The 19799-nt window shown below is 53.1% G+C and overlaps 1 protein-coding gene and 1 long non-coding RNA gene across 2 annotated transcripts in view; one reads left to right on the top strand and one right to left on the bottom strand.

Moving 5' to 3' along the window:
- The window catches only part of LOC139273551 (zinc finger protein 84-like), a 58468-nt gene extending 51035 nt beyond the window's left edge, over window positions 1–7433 (top strand). The window contains exon 5 of the mRNA XM_070890501.1: window positions 6640–7433. Within this exon, the coding sequence (XP_070746602.1) occupies window positions 6640–7165 (526 nt within the window). The 3' untranslated portion in view covers window positions 7166–7433. The remainder of the gene's footprint in view (window positions 1–6639) is intronic.
- LOC139273560 (uncharacterized) overlaps window positions 1–19799 on the bottom strand; it is a 52810-nt gene that overhangs the window by 7251 nt on the left and 25760 nt on the right. Inside the window, exon 5 of the long non-coding RNA XR_011595201.1 lies at window positions 654–755. This is a non-coding gene — a long non-coding RNA (uncharacterized lncRNA). The remainder of the gene's footprint in view (window positions 1–653; window positions 756–19799) is intronic.

The raw sequence follows: 19799 nt of genomic DNA, 5'->3' as shown, positions 1-19799 counted from the left end.
GAACTTGTCAAAAGCCTTTTGAAAGTCCAAATACACCACATCCACTGGTTCTCCCTTGTCCACTTTACTAGTTACATCCTCAAAAAAATTCTGGAAGATTTGTCAAGCATGATTTCCTTTTCATAAATCCATGCTGACTTGGACCGATACAGGGGATCCCCAAAATATGTATCAGTGTCTACAAGGGGTGTCCCAGGGAGTTTGTCTGTATTTACAGGGGATCCCCGGGAGTGTGTCGGCTTTTAGTGGGAGTTCCAGGCAGTGTGTCAGTGTTTACAACGAGTACCCAGGAGTGGGTCAGTAATAACAGGGGATCCAAGTGAGTGTGCCCATATTTACAAGGACCGCCAATCGTGTGTCTGTATTTACAGGGGTTCCCTGGGAGTGTGTCAGTGTTTACAAGGGGTCCCTAGGGAGTGTGTCAGTATTTACAGGAGGTCCCCACAAGTGTGTCTGTATAAACAGGGGTTCCATGGGAGTGTCTGTGTTTACACGGGGTCCCAAGGGGTATGTCGGTATTTTCAGTGGGTCCCTGGGAATGTGCCAGTTTTTGCAGGGAGTCCCCGGGAGTGTGTCAGTATTTCCAGGGAGTTCCTGTGGAGTGTGTTGGTCTTTACAGGGAATCCCTGGGGAGTGTGTCGGTATTTACTTACTTGGTGACTGAGGTGAACTCACCCCAGATGTTGGGGGAACCCTCTACTGGCTGTGAGCCTGGGCTGGGCACAAGGAAACTGGAGTGACATCGAGCCTGATATCTGTAAAAGATCAGATAGAGACTGGTGTCACAGAGGAGTCAGCAATAAATGTCTTCCTTCAACTAACTCCCGGTATTCTCCAATAATGCTCCAAGATCTCCTTATCGAGGCAATGACCCCCACACTGAGATATAAGGTTTTGCTGATGAGCTATTCGGCTGTGAGGGGCTTCACAACCAACCCTAAACACTGCCTCTTCCGCGTGCAGGCTCTATGCAAATGGTCCATTCACGCTTACCCCCTCAAGGGTCATAGAATCATAGAAATTTACAACATAGAAGGAATTCATTTTGCCACATCGTGTCCACGCAGGCCGACAAAGAGCTATTCAGCTAAATGTCATTTTTCAACTCTTGGTCCATAGCCCTGCAGGTTACGGGACTTCAAGTGCACATGCAAGCATTTTTTAAATGTGGTGAGGGTTTCTGCCTCTACCACCCTTTCAGGCAGTGAGTTCCAGACCCCCTCCACCCGCTGGGTGAAGAAATTTCCCTGCAAATCCCCTCTAACCCTCATACCAATTACTGTAAATCTATGCCGAATGGTTGTTAACCCCTCTGCTAAGGGAAATAGGTCTGTCGTATTCACTTTATTGAGGCCCCTCTTAATTTTATACACCGCAGAAAAGTCTCCCCTCAGCCTCCTCTGTTACAAAGAAAGCAAACCCAGCCTATCCAATCATTCTTCATAGCTAAAATTCTCCAGTCCAGGCAACGTCCGCTTAAATCTCCTCTGTACCCTCTCCAGTGCAATCGCATCTTTCCTGTAATGTGGTGACCAGAACTGATCGCAGTATTCTAGCTGTGGCTTAACTAGTGTTTTACACAGTTCAAGCATAACCTCCCTGCTCTTGAATTCTTGGACCGTTGGATAGCGAGTAGGAGCTGCGATCCTGGCTGATTTTCAAACCCCACTGGCCCCCAGCGCAGGGACCTCAAGCTCCAATCATGTCCCTATTCCTGCACACTAGCCAAGATCAGGTTAATTCAGCACTGGGTCGGGGATGGAGGCTGGGCCTTCCCTGCGAGCGCTGTGTGGACAGGTTCCAGGCGTATCCTCTACTTCCCCTCCGCCAGTACATGCGTTGCTGTCTTGCTGGGCAGAGGGGGCGGGGTCAGGGTGACCCGAGCGGGCAAACCTTTGTTTGGTCAGGGGTGGTGACCTTTCTGCCAGGCGGAGCCAGGAGTGGGACGGGATCTCCGATCCCTCCTGTAGCCCGCGGTCTCGATCTGTCCCGCTTTTTATTGTTCTAAATGCAAGCATAGAAAGATCCCGCAATCAGAGCACGCCCTCAGCTCCATTTACCCGCCCTCTCACAACATGGCACAGCACAGAAACAGGCCATTCGGCCCAACCGGTCTCTGCTAATTGCGGCCTTCGCCCCTTAACTCAGCACAGACCAGAAGTGAAACTGTGAGGCCTCCCCAGGTCGGTCAGCACCATGCTATACTGGGCACGAAATGCGGGTGGGTTGGGACTGAAGGGGATGGTATTAACAAGGAGTTGCATCCCTGTCACCCCTCCCCCTCTATCCCCCGCCCCCTGTAGCCCCTCCCCCTGTGGCCTCGCCCCTGTAGCTCCTCCCCGTAACCCCTCCTCCTGTAGCCCATCCCCTATAGCCCGGCCCTGAAACCCCTCCCCCTGTAACCCCCTCCTCCTGTAGCCCCTCCTCTTGTGGCCTCGCCCACCAGCGGAACCCACAGAGGCGCCTCTCTCCCGCTCCGACGTTGTCCCCCGGCCCAGCCTCGCTGTCGCCCCTGGCAAACCCCACCTCCGGCGTCTGTGCTCGGCGGCTGGCGAACCTGAAGCGTCGCCCCTGGCAACTGTGGAGAGACCTTTAAAAACCGCGATTAATTCATGAAAAGTTTGCAGCAGTCAATTTATCTTCATGATACCATTCTCCATTTTAGTATTTTATTATAACATCAACAAATGCCAGGTTGCTTTTCTATTTTAAACATCGCCGCCTTTCTGTGACGTCAGGAGGACGTCTCACTGGGGGAGCCCAGTGCGCAGGCGTGGGCTGTATGTGGAGCATGCGCAGTGTGACTTTGACCAGAGGGGACGCGGGCTGTGAGCGGGCGGAGGTCTGACATGTAGTTCGGAGTCGAATTTGAATCAGCGGGCGCAGGGAAGTAACGTGCTCGACAGGTGGGCTTCATAAACACCTGCTGCAGGTCGCCAACCCGGACTAAGAAACAACAGGTCTCGAATTTGCAGCTCCGGGGCGTTTTCGCGGTAACAGGCCCAAACTGACGGTCACCATCTTTGTAAAGGACAGCTGCAGGCTTCTGCGCCGCCATCGTGATTCACCGAGCAGTAGAGCGCATGCGTGGCCATCTTTGTAAAAAAACAATGTGTGGGCGGGGTTTCAGGATCCCAATGAACCCAGCCAGAGTCAGCACCTTCAGGGAAGGGGAACCAGTGAGTGTAGAACTGAACCCAGCCAGAGTCAGCACCTTCAGGGGAGGAGAGGGAGAGGAACCAGTGAGTGTAGAACAGAACCCAGCCAGAGTCAGCACCTTCAGGGGAGGGGAACCAGTGAGTGTATGAATGGGGTACTGACGTGATGATCAGCCATGATCTCATTGAAGGGCTGAATGGCCTACTCATGCACCTATTTTCTATGTTTCTATGAACCCAGCCAGAGTCAGCACCTTCAGGGAAGGGGAACCAGTGAGTGTAGAACTGAACCCAGCACCTTCAGGGGAGGGGAGGAGAGGGAGGGGAACCAGTGTGTGTAGAACTGAATCCAACCAGAGTCAGCACCTTCAGGGGAGGAGGTCCAGTGAGTGTAGAACTGAACACAGCCAGAATTGGTGGTGAAAACTGGTAGTGGAGGAGAAACACTCCAGAATATAAGAAATAGGAGCAGGTGTAGACCATTTGGCCCCTCGAGTCTCCTCCACCGTTCAATAAGATGATGGTTGATCTGATGATGGACTCAACTCCACTTCCCTGCCCGCTCTCCATAACCCTTTACTCCCTTATCGCTCAAAAATGTGTCTATCTCCACCTTAAATATATTCAATGACCCAGCCTCTACAGCTCTTTGGGGCATAGAATTCCACAGATTTACAACCCTCAGAGAATAAACGCCACCTCATCTCAGTTTTAAATGGGCGGCCCCTTATTCTGAGACTATGTCCCCTAGTTTTAGTTTCCTCTGAGTGGAAACATCCTCTCTGCATCTGCTTTGTCGAGTTCCCTCATTATCTTATGCGTTTCAATAAGATCACCCCTCATTCTTCTGAACTCCAATGTGTATAGGCCCAACCTACTCAACCTATGTTCATAATTCAACCGCCTCATCTCCGGAATTAATGTAGTGAACCTTCTCTGAACAGCCTCCAATGCAAGGATATCCTTCATTTAAATAGGGAGGCCAAAACTGCACGCAGTACTCCAGGTGTGGCCTCACCAATACTCTGCAAGTTGTAGCAGGACTTCTCTGCTTTTATACTCTATCCCCCTTGCAATAAAGGGCAACATTCCATTTGCCTTCCTGGTTACTTGCTGTACCTTCATACTATCTTTTTATGTTTTATGCACAAGGAACTCCATGTTTCTCTGTACTGCAGCACTTTGCAATTTTTCTCCATTTAAATTATAATTTGCTTTTCTATTATTTCTGCCAAAGTGAATAACCTCACATTTTCCCACATTATACTCCATCTGCCAAATTTTTGCCCACTCACTTAGCCTGTCTATATACCTTTGCAGATTTTTTGTGAATGCGTCACAATTTGCTGATCCACCCATCTTTGTATCATCAGCAAACTTGTTCAGTAACCTCTTATGTGGCCCCTTATCGAATGCCTTCTAGAAATCCAAATACACCACATCCACTGGTTCCCCCTTATCCACCCTTCTCATTACATTGCACTCGGTCCCTTCATCCAAGTCATTAATATAGATTGTAAATAGTTGGGGCCTAGCACCGATCCCTGCGGCACCCCACTACTTACTGTTTGCCAATCGGAAAATGACCCATTTATCCTGACTCTGTTTTCTGTTAGTTAGCCAATCATCTATCCATGCTAATATATTGCCCCCAACCCCGTGAACTTTTATCTTGTTCAGTAACCTCTTATGTGGCCCCTTATCGAATGCCTTCTAGAAATCCAAATACACCACATCCACTGGTTCCCCCTTATCCACCCTGCTCATTACATCCTCAAAGAACTCCAGCAAATTTGTCAAACATGATTTCCCTTTCATAAAACCATGCTGACTCTGCTTGATTAAATCTTGCTTTTCCAAATGTCCCGCTACTGCTTCCTTAATAATGGACTCCACCATTTTCCCAATGACAGATCTTAGGCTAACTGGACTATAGTAGCCTGCTTTTTGTCTGCCTCCTTTTTTAAATAGGGGTGTTACATTTGTGGTTTTCCAATCTGCTGGGACCGCGGCAGAATCCAGGGAATTGTGGTACATTACAACAAATGCATCCACTATCTCTGGAGCCACTTCTCTTAAGACCCCAGGATGTAAGGCGTCAGGTCCAAGGGACTTGTCCACCTTTAGTCCCATTATTTTACCTAATACTATTTCATTAGTGATGGTGATTGTATTAAGTTCCTCCCTACCTATAGTCCCTTGATTATCCACTATTGGGATGTATTTAGTGTCTTCTAGCGTGAAGACTGATACAAAATATTTGTTCACCATCGCTGCCATTTCCCTGTTCTCCAATTTTAATACCATCCCTTATTTCCTTAGATAGCCACGGATGGTTATCCCTTCTCTTGCAGTCTTTCCTTCTCATTGGGATATATTTTAGTTGCGAGTTATGAAATATCTCCTTAAATGTCTGCCATTGCTCATCAATCGTCCCATTCTTTAGTCTATTTTCCTAGTCCACTTTAGCCAACTCTGCTCTCATACCTTTGTAGTCCCCTTTATTTAAGCTTCGGACCCTGGTTTGAGAACCAACTTTCTCACCCTCCAACTGAATTTGAAATTCAACATATTATGGTCACTCATTCCTCGAATTTTTTACTCGAGATCATTTATTAATCCTGCCTCATTACACAGTACTAGTTCTAAGATAGCTCACTCCCTGGTTGGTTCAGCAATGTACTGTTCAAGGAAACTATCCCGGATTCACTCTTCCTCAAGGCTTCCCTGACCAATTTGCTTCATCCAATCAATATGAAGGTTAAAATCACCCATAATTATTGCTGTTCCTTTATTACAAGCCTCCATTATTTCTTGATTTATACTCCGTCCAACAGTGCAGCTACTGTTAGGGGGCCTATGCACTAAGCACACCGGCAACTTTTCCCCCTTATTATTCCTTATCTCCACCCAAACTGTTTCAACATCTTGATCCTCTGAGCTAATATCGTTTCTCAGTAACTCACTGATCCCATCCTTTATTAACAGTGCTAGCCCACCTCCTTTTCCTTCCGAAATGTGTGATGGGTTTGGATTTCAGCACAGCAGGAGGGTCAATGTGTGGGACAGGGATTTACAGCTTTGGAAGAACAAGAGAGGAAAGAAAGTTCCATGGAAACTAGATTTGTCTATTCTGAATTTCTGTCTTGTACTGACAGTGATGAGTTTTGTTATCTCCTTTTACAGAAGCGGAGATTTTCAGACCATACATCGTGTCAAGATCTGACGGAGTCAATCGTTTCATCAGGACCTGAATATCATCGGCCTTTGAAAGTGGAATGAGAAATGTTTGTCTGTTCTGTGGGAAATGATTTCAAATATCAGTGTGACTGGAAAAGCACCGAGACACTCACACTCGAGTGGGAAGAGCTTTAGCCAGTTACACAGCCTGAAAAAACATCGCACCATTCAAACCACGGAGAAACTGTAAATGTGTTGTGTGCGTGGGTGAGGCTTCAACTGATCGTCCAACCATGGAGAGTCACAAGGATACCCACACCATGGAGAAACCGTGGAAATGTGGTGACTGTGGGAAGGTATTCAGATCACCGTCTGAGCTGGAAATTCATCGACGCAGTCACACTGGGGAGAGGCCGTTCACCTGCCCTGTGTGTGGGAAAGGATTCACTCGGTCATCCCAACTTGTAACTCATCAGCGTGTTCACACTGGGGAGAGGCCATTCACCTGCTCTGAATGTGGGAAGGGATTCATTACATCATCGCACCTTGCAACTCACCAGCGCGTTCACACTGGGGAGAGGCCGTTCACCTGCTCTGAGTGTGGGAAGGGATTCACTCAGTCATCCGACCTGCTGAAACACTACCGAGTTCACGCTGGGGAGAGACCGTTCACCTGCTCTGAATGTGGGAAGGGATTCATTACATCATCGCACCTTGTAGCTCACCAGCGAGTTCACACTGGGGAGAGACCGTTCACCTGTTCTGAGTGTGGGAAGCGATTCGCTCGGTCATACAACCTGCTGACACACCAGCGAGTTCACAAGTGACTGTAGAGGTTGGAATCTGCTGTTATTGCTGCTGTTAATCACATCTCGACTGAAATATGTCCATTATGACATTTGGAATCAGTGTCCCCAAATGTTGCCCCTCCTGTCTGGTGTAGTAATCCCCTCGGCACGGGAATGGAGACAAGTCCAGACCAAATCTGTGCACAGTACTCCAAGTGTGGTCTTACCAACGCCCTGTACAGTTGTAGCAGGACTTCCCTACTTTTATACTCCATCCCCCTTGCAATAAAGGCCAGCATTCCATTTATCTTCCTGATTACTTGCTGTACCTGCATGCTAACCTTTTGAGTTTCATGTACAAGAACCCCCACATCCCTGTGTACTACAGCATTTTGTAATTGTCTCCATTTAAATAATTTGCTTTTTTATTTTTCCTACCAAAGGAGGTAACCTGACATTTTACCAAATTATAGTCCATCTGCCAGATTTTTTGCCCACTCACTGAGCCTATCTATATCCCTTTGTAGATTATTTGCGTCCCCCTCACAACTTGCTTTCCACCTATCTTTGTATCATCAGCAAATTTGGCTGCATTACACTCGGTCCCTTCATCCAAGTCATTAATATAAATTGTAAATAGTTGAGGCCCCAGCTCTGATCCCTGTGGCACCCCACTAGTTACAGTTTGCCAACCTGAGAATGCCCCATTTATCCCGACTTTCTGTTAGTTAGCCAAGCCTCTATTCATGCTAATAAAGTAAATGAGTTGATGACACAAATCATTACAAATGGGTATGATTTGGTGGACATTACAGAAACGTGGTTGCAGGGTGGCCAAGACTGGGAATTAAACATACAGGGGTATCTGACAATTCGGAAGGATAGACAAGAAGGAAAAGGAGGTGGGGTAGCTCTGTTAATAAAGGATGATATCAGGGCAGTTGTGAGAGATATTGGCTCTAATGAACAAAATGTTGAATCATTGTGGGTGGAGATTAGAGATAGTAAGGGGAAAAAGTCACTGGTGGGCATAGTTTATAGGCCCCCAAATAATAACTTCACGGTGGGGCGGACAATAATCAAGAGAATAATAGAGGCATGTGAAAAAAAAATGGCAGTAATCATGGGGGATTTTAACCTACATATCGATTGGTTAAATCAAATCGCACGGGGTAGCCTGGAGGAGGAATTCATAGAATGCATACGGGATTGTTTCTTAGAACAGTATGTTACAGAACCTACAAGGGAGCAAGCTATCTTAGATCTGGTCCTGTGTAATGAGACAGGAATAATAAACAATCTCCTAGTAAAAGATCCTCTCGGAATGAGTGATCACAGTATGGTTGAATTTGTAATACAGATTGAGGGTGAGGAAGTAGTGTCTCAAACGAGCGTACTATGCTTAAACAAAGGGGACTACAGTGGGATGAGGGCAGAGTTAGCTAAAGTAGACTGGGAACAAAGACTAAACGGTGGCACAATTGAGGAACAGTGGAGGACTTTTAAGGAGCTCTTTCATAGTGCTCAACAAAAATATATTCCAGTGAAAAAGAAGGGCGGTAAGAGAAGGGATAACCAGCTGTGGATAACCAAGGAAATAAAGGAGAGTATCAAATTAAAAAACAATGCATGGCCAAGGTTAGTGGGAAACTAGAAGATTGGGAAAATTTTAAACGACAGCAAAGAATGACTAAGAAAGCAATAAAGAAAGGAAAGATAGATTAGGAAAGTAAATTTGTGCAAAACATAAAAACAGATAGTAAAAGCTTTTACCGATATATAAAACGGAAGGGAGTGACTAAAGTAAATGTTGGTCCCTTAGAAGATGAGAAGGGGAATTTATTAATGGGAAATGTGGAAATGGCTGAGACTTTAACAATTATTTTGCTTCAGTCTTCACAGTGGAAGACACAAAAACCATGCCAAAAATTGCTGGTCACGGGAATGTGGGAAGGGAGGATCTTGAGACAATCACTATCACGAGGGGGGTAGTGCTGGACAGGCTAATGGGACTCAAGGTGGACAAGTCCCCTGGTCCTGATGAAATGCATCCCAGGGTATTAAAAGAGATGGCGGAAGTTATAGCAGATGCATTCGTTACCAAAATTCTCTGGAGTCTGGGGAGGTACCATCGGATTGGAAAGCAGCTAATGTAACGCCTCGGTTTAAAAAAGGGGGCAGACAAAAGGCAGGTAACTATAGGCCGGTTAGTTTAACATCTGTAGTGGGGAAAATGCTTGAAGCTATCATTAAGGAAGAAATAGCGGGACATCTAGATAGGAACAGTGCAATCAAGCAGACGCAACATGGATTCATGAAGGGGAAAACATGTTTAACTAATTTACTGGAATTCTTTGAGGATATAACGAGCATGGTGGATAGAGGTGTACCGATGGATGTGGTGTATTTAGATTTCCAAACGGCATTCAATAAGGTGCCACACAAAAGTTTACTGCAGAAGATAAAGGTACGCGGAGTCAGAGGAAATTTATTAGCATGGATAGAGAATTGGCTGGCTAACAGAAAGCAGAGAGTTGGGATAAATGGGTCCTTTTCGGGTTGGAAATCGGTGGTTAGTGGTGTGCCACAGGGATCGGTGCTGGGACCACAACTGTTTACAATATACATAGATGACCTGGAAGAGGGACAGAGTGTAGTGTAACAAAATTTGCAGATGGCACAAAGATTAGTGGGAAAGCGGGTTGTGTAGAGGACAGAGAGGCTGCAAAAAGATTTAGATAGGTTAAGCGAATGGGCTAAGGTTTGGCAGATGGAATACAATGTCAGAAAATGTGAGGTCATCCACCTTGGGAAAAAAAAATAGTAAAAGGAAATATTTTTTGAATGGGGAGAAATTACAACATGCTGCGGTGCAGAGGGACCTGGGGGTCCTTGTGCATGAAACTCTTTTAGAGTCTACCTGCAAAACATAAAACATGTATCCGTGCCACCCAACCTGGATGACACACCAGACATTTACAAGGCCCTTTTTTTTTTTTTTGTTTGTTTTTTTGGGCACTAAAATCAAATTTTTTCCTTTTTCCAGTGCCCCCTATAAAAGGAGAGGGGGACACTAAAAGCACCGGCAATTAAAACAAATTAAACTTTAAAACGTAAAATCAAATTAAAATTTGGTTGCCGGGCGTGATGATGCACTCCAGTCCCTCCGGTGCCCACCTCTCGCGGAAGGCCGCGAGCGTACCGGTGGACACCGCGTGCTCCATCTCCAAGGACACCCTGGACCGGATGTAAGAGCGGAAGAGAGGCAGGCAGTCAGGTTGAACGACCCCCTCGACCGCCCGCTGCCTGGACCGGCTGATGGCACCCTTGGCCGTGCCCAGGAGCAGTTCTACGAGGAGGCCTTCGGACCTACCCGCTCCCCTCCGCACAGGGTGCCCAAAGATCAGGAGAGTGGGACTGAAGTGCAGCCAGAATTTCAGGAGCAGCCCCTTCAAATAATGGAACAGGGGCTGCAACCTCGTGCACTCAATAAAAACATGGAACACGGACTCCTCCAGACCGCAGAAATTGCAGGCGGCCTGGGAGTCCGTGAACCGGCTTAAAAATTTATTGCACGGCACTGCTCCGTGCACCACCCTCCAGGCCAAGTCCCCGATGAATAGTGGGAGGACCCCCGCATAGAGTGCCCTCCATCGGGGACCCCCGCTTCCTCCGGACGGCAAGATGGTACGCCATGGCGTGTCCGGACGGCCGGCGAGGATGGCAAAGTTGAGAGTGTGCAGGAGCAGCCCGTACAGGAAACCCCTCCGCGCGGAACTGAAAGGCACGGAGGGGATTTCCCCGAGGTGGCTCAAGTTGTGAGGCGCCGGCCCCCGAGGGAGGTTCCGGGGTTTGGCGCCGATGAGGAATTCCGTCCGGACGGGGGTCAGTTCGGACGGGATCTCCCCACGTGCTTGAGCCTCCTCGATGCACCGAACGGAGTCAGGGCCCAGAGCTGTTTTTAGCGACTCGATGGCATCGGCCGCGTGGCGGACGTTGGCAGAGTTTAGGCGCCTCGCCAGCGTGTCTGGCGCCATCCAGCCCGCTCCTCCGCCATCGAGCAGGTCCCTGACCCTGGTCACCTCACCAGCCACAGCCCTCTCTTCCGACCGCCACATAAAACCTCAGTCGTGGAGGTACGGATTCCCGAGCAGCGGCTCCTGCAGGACGGCCGCCACTCCAGCCGGCGGAGAGCTGCGCTTGGTGGAGACTTTGTTCCAGACCCTGATGAGTTCCCTGTAAAAGACAGGCAGCTCCCGGAGGGCGGTCCTGGCACCCCCCAAGTTCACAAACAGGAGCTGCGTGTCATAATTGAGGCCGCGCTGCTGGCGGAAGAAATACCTCGCCAGAGCACACCACCTAGGAGGGGGCTCGATGTAAAGATATCTCTGCAGGGTCTGAAGACGGAAAGTCGCGAGCTGGGCGCTGACGCACACCAACGACTGACCGCCCTCCTCAAGCGGGAGACTCAAGACCGCAGCAGAGACCCAGTGCTTCCTGTTGTTCCAGAAGAAGTCCACCAGCTTCTTCTGTATCTTGGCGACAAACGCAGGGGGAGGGGTCAAAGTGACCAGCCGGTACCACAGCATTGCGGCCACCAGCTGATTTATGACTAGCGCTCGACCCCTGTAGGACAGCACTCGGAGCAGTCCTGTCCAGCGCCCTAGGCGAGCGGCGACCTTGGCCTCCAGCTCCTGCCAGTTCGCCGGCCAGGCTCCCTCGTCGGGGCTAAGGTAGACTCCTAGATAGAGGAGATGGGTCGTGCTCCAGGCAAAAGGCCTGAGCTCTTCCGGCAGGGAGTCCACCCGCCACTGACCCACCAGGAGTCCGGAACATTTCTCCCAGTTGATCCTGGCGGAGGACGCGGCCGAGTAAATCTCCTGGCACTCACGCATCCTCCGCAGGTCAGCGGGATCCTCTACCGCGAGGAGCACGTCATCGGCGTAAGCCGAGAGGACGACCTCCACGCCCGGCCCTTGCAGAGCCAGTCCCGTCAACCTCGTCCGCAAGAGGCGCAGGAAAGGCTCCACGCAAACGGCGTATAACTGGCCGGACATGGGGCATCCCTGGCGCACCCCTCTCCTAAAGCGAAGGGGCGCCGTCAAGGACCCGTTAACCTTAATCAGACACTCCGCGGCGGCGTACAAAAGTCGGATCCGGGCGACGAAATGCGTCCCGAACCCGAAAGCGCGCAGAGTTCCGAGCAGATAGTCGTGATCCACCCTGTCGAACGCCTTCTCTTGGTCAAGGGATAGGAAGGCGACCGACAGACCAGCCTCCTGGGAACAATGGATGAGGTCCCGGACCAGATGGATGTTATCGTGGATTGTCCGGCCCGGGACCGTGTAGGACTGGTCGGGGTGGATCATGTGGTCCAGCACGGCACCAAGGCGAGCAGACATCGCCCTGGCGAAGATTTTGTAGTCCGTGCTGAGGAGGGAGACCGGGCGCCAGTTCTTAAGGAGGCGGAGATCGCCCTTCTTAGGCAGCAGGACGATGACTGCCCTGTGCCAAGAGAGGGGCATCTCCCCGGTCGCCAGACTTTCCCCCAGGACCTGCGCGTAGTCGCCCCCCAGGACGTCCCAGAACGCCCTGTGGAACTCCACGGTCAGCCCGTCCAGCCCCGGGGATTTTCCCCTCGAGAGCCGGTCGAGGGCACCGGTCAGCTCCGCCAGGCTTAGCGGAGCTTCCAGATTTTCGGCGCCCTCCGGGCTGACCTTCGGCAGGTCCTCCCACAAAACTCTACGCGCTTCCTCGCTGGACGGATCCGGAGAGAACAGAGCCCCGTAATATTCTCGGGCCCTGTTGTTGACGCCCTCCGGATCCGAGACGAGAGAGCCGTCGTCGGCCAGCAGCGTCAAGAGCTGCTTACGGACACTCTGCCTTTTTTCCAGCGAGTAGAAGAAGGAGGAGCCGCGGTCCAGATCCCGCAGGAACCGGATCCGCGACCTCACGAACGCGCCTCGGGACCCGACGAGCTGCAGGTCCTTCAGCGCGGCCTTCTTCGCTTCGTACACCGTCCGCAGGGCCGGGTCCTGGACGACTTGACCGAGACGGGCTTCCAGGTCGAGCACCTCTTTTTCTAGGCGCCCGACTCTGGCCGCCCGCCTCTTGGTCGACCCCCTCGTGTACTCTTGACAGAAGACGCGGACGTGAGCCTTGCCCACGTCCCACCATAGCCTCAAGGAGGTGAAGCCCCCCTGCTTCCATCTCCAGTCGGACCAGAATCGACGGAATGAGTCCTGGAATCGCACGTCCTCCAGCAGCCGGTTGTTAAAGTGCCAGTACGCGGACCCCGTCCTCGCGCGGAGCGAAGCGAGCTCCGCCCACACCAGGTGGTGGTCCGAACACGGCACCGGCCGCATGGAGGCCGCCGGGACGCAGGAAACGTACGCCCGAGACACGTAAAGGCGGTCGACTCTAGACCATCCAACTCCAGGCCTCACCCAAGTAAAGGCGCTGGAGTCGGGGTGGAGATTTCGCCAGACGTCCACCAAGTCGAAGGACCCGACCAAGTCCCTCAACTTCTCCATCGCCGTCATGCTCTGCGGGGCACCGGAGCGGTCCCTCGCCTCGAGGGTGCAGTTAAAATCCCCCCCGAGGACAATGCAGTCGCCGACGTCGACGGAGCCAAGAAGAGCGGACACCTCGTCAAAGAAGCGCGTTTGCTGCGGGCCGGGCTGAGGGGCGTACACGTTCACGAGATGGAGCGGCACGTCCCCCAGGCGAACCGTTACGTGCAGCAAGCGGCCTGGCACGGGCTCCTCGATCCCCAAGATCTCCGGCTGAAAATGCGGGTCCAGCAAGATGGCCACCCCACTAGAAATGGCGGTGAGGTGGCTCATGCGGACCTCTCCTTGCCATTCCAGGAGCCACGTGGCTTCGTCTCCCGGAACGGTGTGGGTTTCTTGCAGGAAGCACACCGCATATTTCCCCTCCCGCAGGAGCGAAAAATGGTCAAATCTACGGCGTGCCCCTCTGCCGCCGTTGATGTTGAGGCTGGCTATGGTTATCTTCATGGCAAAAGCATAGTGCAACCTCTACCTTAACCTATTGTGGGGGAGGGAGCGGAGTCTTTTGTTGAACTCCGCTCCCTCCGCAGCCCAGCGAGGAGTCCCTCGAGCTCGCGCAGCTCAAGGTGTTGCGCCTTTGTCAAGGGCCCGCCCGCGGCCAAGGTTTTAACGGCGGCGCGGACGGACCCCTTGATCAGCTCTGGCTCGGACCATTTTTCCAGGGTCAGTCGGGCTTGGTTGCAGTGACCCCGGCTCTGGGCCAAAAAGTCCCGGAGTTCCTTTGCAGGAATGAGGATGGTCTCGGCGGCGGCCGCGAGCAGATCCACCGCCTCGCTGGCGGTGGTCTCTAGATTTTCTCCCGCGTCCCCCGCCGAGTCCCCGTCCTCCTCCGGGAGGTGGCCGCCAGCAGCCGGCCCATCGACCGCACAAGGTACGGCAAATGACCTGGCCACTCCAACCGGCCCTGGCTCTGCCCCGATCCCACCCCCAGGATCGTCGGCAGAGGAGTCCCCACTGGGCTGTTTTAAAAATGGTGCCGGGTCGGGAAATGACAGCGGAAGGGGTTCCCCCTCCGCCCCAGGAACCGGGGAACAAGGAGAGACCCGGCCATAGGAAATCCCCAGGCTCCCCAAGTGCTCCAGCTCCAAAGCAAGGGGCGAGGGTGGGTGTTCCTCCCCCTCCCCGCTGCCACCCCCCGGCCCAGCATCTACAGTTTCATTAAAATCAATCATTTGTGCTTCTGCCGGGTCGAGCGACTCCCGGGGGAAGTTGATTAATAGCTGGGCAGGCTCAGGTTCGGCGTTTTCGGCCCCGCCCGCCTCAGTCCCCGGGACGCCCGGCCCGGCGGCAATGCATTCCTCCGCGATCCCCACACCCCCCACGACAGGCAGATCTTCCACGCCATCACCGGGAGGCAGAGGCTGGGCAGCCTCGACTGTCTCACCCTCCCCGGGGACAGACTCCTCTCGCCTACAGCGCAGCTTGGGGGCGCTGGTTGGGGACGCGGGACACGCGGCGGGCACCGACTCCTCCGCGGAGGGATGTTGTTCCCCCTCCGCCTCATCGGAGCCGCGCCTCCTTTTGTTCCTGGGAGACCTCCATGTCTGCCGAGGCCTCCCGCTCCGCCCCCCCCTTTTCCTTTTCTTGCCCATGCCCGGGCCCCTCTGTGGTGTTGTTCAAGGGCTCGGGCACGGGCTCGGGGCATCCCGTGCTCGCCGGTGACTGGGTTGGGCCGAGCGCGGTAAACAAATTGTCTGGCGCACCGAGGGGACCCGCCTCTGGATGTTTTGCCTTCCCCCGCGCCTTCCTTCCGATCGGATGCTCTTCCTCCCCCCTGCCGGAGGCCGTAATAGCAAGGGCCCCCGGCGATGCCCGCGCACCCATGGCTCCCAGCACGCGGACGCAACTAGGGGGAGGGGTGGCGGCGGCGCCAGCCTTGGCCGCCTTCGGTGGTTTGGTGGCCTTGGAGGCGGGGCAGTTCTTGCGAACGTGCCCCACCTCTCTGCAGGCATGGCACTGCACGCCGTCCGACGTCCAGAAGACGCGGTAGGCAGTCCCCTCGTGCACCACATTAAAAGACCCCTCCGTCGTCTCCTCCCGCGCCAGCCGGACAAAGAGCTGGCGGCGGAAGGAGAACACGTGGCGCAGGCTGCTCTCCCTGAGGCCGAGCGGTATGGGGTTGATCCCCGACCTTACCTCCCCCAGTTGTTGTAGGTGAGGGAGGAGGAGCCCAGCGGGAACAAAGGGCGGGACGTTCGACACGATGACCCTCTGCGCGGTGGCCTCGAGGGGATCCACCGGCAGGAACGTCCCGCCCACCGTGAGCCCCCTTTCGAGGGCCAGGGACACCGCCCGCTCCGACCCCAGGAAGAACAAAGCCTTCCCAGACATCTTGGAGGCTGCGACAATGGCCGAGGGGCCGACTACCCCAGCCATCGCCCGCACGCACTCCTCGATGGTCATTGTGGGGTGAGTGTAGCTCTTGACCCCGTGTTTTTTTGTGATTAATCTGAATGGTGGCAGGGCAGCGGGTGGCGCAGGAGGTGCCATGGAAGCGGTTGCCACCTGCGCATATGTCGTTGCTGGCCCTGCCACCTGCGTGGATGGGGTCGCCATCACGGGGTCCCTTTAAGGGCTACACCCACCCCAAAGTCACATGCCTTAATGGTCTTTATTGGCCTCTTGTATATTGACTGAGCAGAGGAGCCCTTAATGAGGCACACCTCTCCCCTAGTTGGCAATTGGGGAGGGGCCTTGCTCCCTCTGCTCAGTTGTCTCAATTGGGTTTTTTTTTAATTAATTTGGGAGAAAGGGGTCTCAGAGAGAGAGGGGAGAAACAGAGTAACAGAGAAAGAGAGAGGGGGGAACTGCGAGGGCAGGTCTCCCCTCGCAGCTATGGGTGGGTGCAATCCCCAGATGGCAAAACAAGAACACAGTCTTTGGGTTGGTCTTCAGGTGAGGGGAGAAGATGTCTTCACCTGGGGCAGCTCGAGCCACCAGGCACACACTCCTAATGATGTTTAATAGGGTGATTAAGGAAAATCTTCAGCCTGGTAGCTCCAGCTATCCCAGGCTAGGCAATTGGGGGGGGTTCAGTTGTGTGTGGGGCCTAGTTGTAGCAAGGCCCCCACACACACTTCCACACACACACACACCCCCCGCGATGTTCCGGCCCTCAGTGGTCTTCTTTCCTCCCCCCACCGATTCAACAAAGTCTTTTTGGGACTGCACCAATACACCCACCTGTAGAATGGTAGAGTCTCCCTCCTTCCACACTGGATGTTGTTTTGGTCTTTCCCCCTCTCTCCAACTCCTTGCAGAAATGGTAAAAAGTTGTTTAAAAGTTTTCTTTTTCCTCCTCTCCCTCTGGGTGAAAGTTGGTGGTGAAGCCCCTTCCTTCCTTCCTTCTCTTCCTGGGCTGTTCTCAGGGCTCTCCAGGCAGGAGCAAAAGTTGATAGCTGCTCTCCTCACTGCAGCTCAGCTCCTACTGTGCAGGACACGCCTCCACTGCTCCCTCAGATTCCCTCAGGAATCTGGCTGTTCACGCTCGCCCCTCAGTATGTCCTGCAGCCTCTCAATGACATCCCTGACACTGGCACCAGGAAGACAACCTACCGTCCTGGAGTTATGTCAGCGGCCGCAGAAAGGCCTGTCTGTCCCCGGAACTATTGAAGCCCCTTTCAATATTGCCTTCCTAACCTTGCACCTCCCCCCTCCCATACATTTGAGCCACCCATGATGGACTTGGCTGTACCCCCTGAGGAACCACCAGTATAGAGAGTGAGATGCACTCAAGGTCTCCTGCACTACCTGCCTGGTCCTCCATATCTGTCTGGCAGTCACCCATTCCCTCTCTGTCTGCATACTCTTATGCTGCGAGGTGATGACCTCCTGGAAGGTGCTAGCCGCTCGAGCTCCTCCAGATGACGACACTTGTTGCGCACGTGGTTGACCAGGACACGAGAAGCGTGGTTGTTCCACGACAGGGTTCCATCTGTTTAAACAGAAACAACTACACAGTGTTATTTCCTGAAATAATCTCCACTGTCCGGCCTGAATTAATCCATGTCACTACCAAATGCTGCAATGTTTGCTCCACCTCACAGGGTTCCATCTGTTTAAAACCACAACACATAGGTCCAGTATCCTCCTGCAGTTTGAGAGAAACCAGCTTTAGCAATGGGGCAGAGTTTAAGCCAATGTGGTAGATCCGGGCTCAGCCCCATCCATCGGGGGTCACAAGCCCCGGCCCACACACACTCCAATTGGTTGGATGGCCAACTGCCTGCCCATTCCTCCAGCTCCGCCCCCGCTCTTCTATTGGTCGGGAGCTGCCATCAATCAGCCGGGCAGTGTGAGCTGAGCATGCGCAGTGGGTGAGGCAGCGGGTGAAAGATGGGCGGAGGGAGGGAGCAGGTTAATAAAGGACTCGCTTATTTGTACTGCAAAAATGGCCACCATGCTCCTCCCTTTGTCTTTAATTGGTCCCCTTGGAGGATAAGCCACAACCTGAAGTTTCACAGGAATGTGTAACTGAACAGCCCATCGCAAGGTCGCACTGACTTTGCAAATTGTAACTTGATCCACTTTGACTTCCTGAAGCAACACAGGACAGAGCTGCCCAGAAGTCAGCAAGGACCAGCCAAAGTGCCTTACCCCAGTCCAAATGCATGCCCCCCCCAGCCAAAGTGCCTTACCCCAGTCCAAATGCATGCCTCCCACAGCCAAAGTGCCTTATCCCAGCCCAAGTGCATACCTCCACAGCCAAAGTGCCTTACCCCAGTCACAGTGCATGCCTCCCCAGTCCTGCTTCTCGGCACCATCTGCATGGAATGATTTGGTCCGGGAGGTGGGGGCTTGACATAAAGAACATAACAAATAGGAGCAGGAGTAGGCCAAATGGCCCCTCGAGCCTGCTTCGTCATTTAATACGATCATGGTTGATCCAATCATGCACTCAGGTCCACTTTCCTGCCCGCTCCCCATCACCCATTATTACCTTATTGGTTAAGAAACTGTCTATTTCTGTCTTAAATTTATTCAATGACCCAATTTCCACAGCTCTCTGAGGGGGTGGGGCTTGTTGCCTGTCAGTCAAAAAAGTGCAGCACAAATAGTTCCATGGGTTAATAAACCCCGGGGGGGACGTGGGCTTCACACACACCGAGTGCGGGCCCAGGCCCGAGAGACAACACTCCGCACCATCTGCTTCACACACATCCGGGCTCAGCCCCAGGCCCCGAATCACAGCCTGAAGGCCCTGTGTTTGCCCACCGGTTCCAGGCCCAGTTAGTGAGCGCCCGGGGAAGCGGGCGCCACCTTGGTCAGGGCAGGGGAGCGGACTCAGCTTCCACCATCTTGGTCAGGGCGGGTATCGCGGCGCATGCGCGGTCCTTTGGGCAGGGACAAGGGGTGGGCGGGGCTTCAGGCTGTCTGTCAGTTTGATTGGACACATGTTTATGCCCAGGTCAGTGGCCCCTGAAAGGGAGCCTTGTGTTGATTGTTGTCTGCTGACTTTGGTCCAGCCCAGGCTCACCCTATTGGTCCAGCCCAGGCTCACCCTATTGGTCCAGCCCAAGCTCACCCTATTGGGCCAGCCCAAGCTCACGCTATTGGTCCAGCCCGGGCTCACGCTATTGGTCCAGCCCGGGCTCACCCTATTGGGCCAGCTCGGGCTCACCCTATTGGACCAACTCGGGCTCACCCTATTGGTCCAGTCCAGGCTCACGCTATTGGTCCAGCCCAGGCTCACCCTATTGAGCCAGCTCGGGCTCACCCTATTGGGCCAGCTCGGGCTCACCCTATTGGGCCAACTCGGGCTCACCCTATTGGGCCAGCTCAGGCTCACCCTATTGGGCCAGCACGGGCTCACCCTATTGGGCAGACCGGGCTCACCCTATTGGGCCAGCACAGTCTCACCCTATTGGGCCAGCCCAGGCTCACCCTATTGGGCCAACCCAGGCTCACCCTATTGGGCCAACCCAGGCTCACCCTATTGGGCCAACCCAGGCTCACCCTATTGGGCCAGCAAGCGTTCACCCTATTGGGCCAGCCGGGCTCACCCTATTGGGCCAGCACAATTTAGAAAGGCTTAAGTCACTGAAATAGACAGCTTTACAATCGCTGCACAGTACAGAAGGGAGCGACTGTTAATGGGAGCT

Source organism: Pristiophorus japonicus, chromosome 9, assembly GCF_044704955.1.
Source record: "Pristiophorus japonicus isolate sPriJap1 chromosome 9, sPriJap1.hap1, whole genome shotgun sequence".
Taxonomy (NCBI): domain Eukaryota; kingdom Metazoa; phylum Chordata; class Chondrichthyes; family Pristiophoridae; genus Pristiophorus; species Pristiophorus japonicus.
This window is presented reverse-complemented; position numbering and strand designations above follow the sequence as displayed.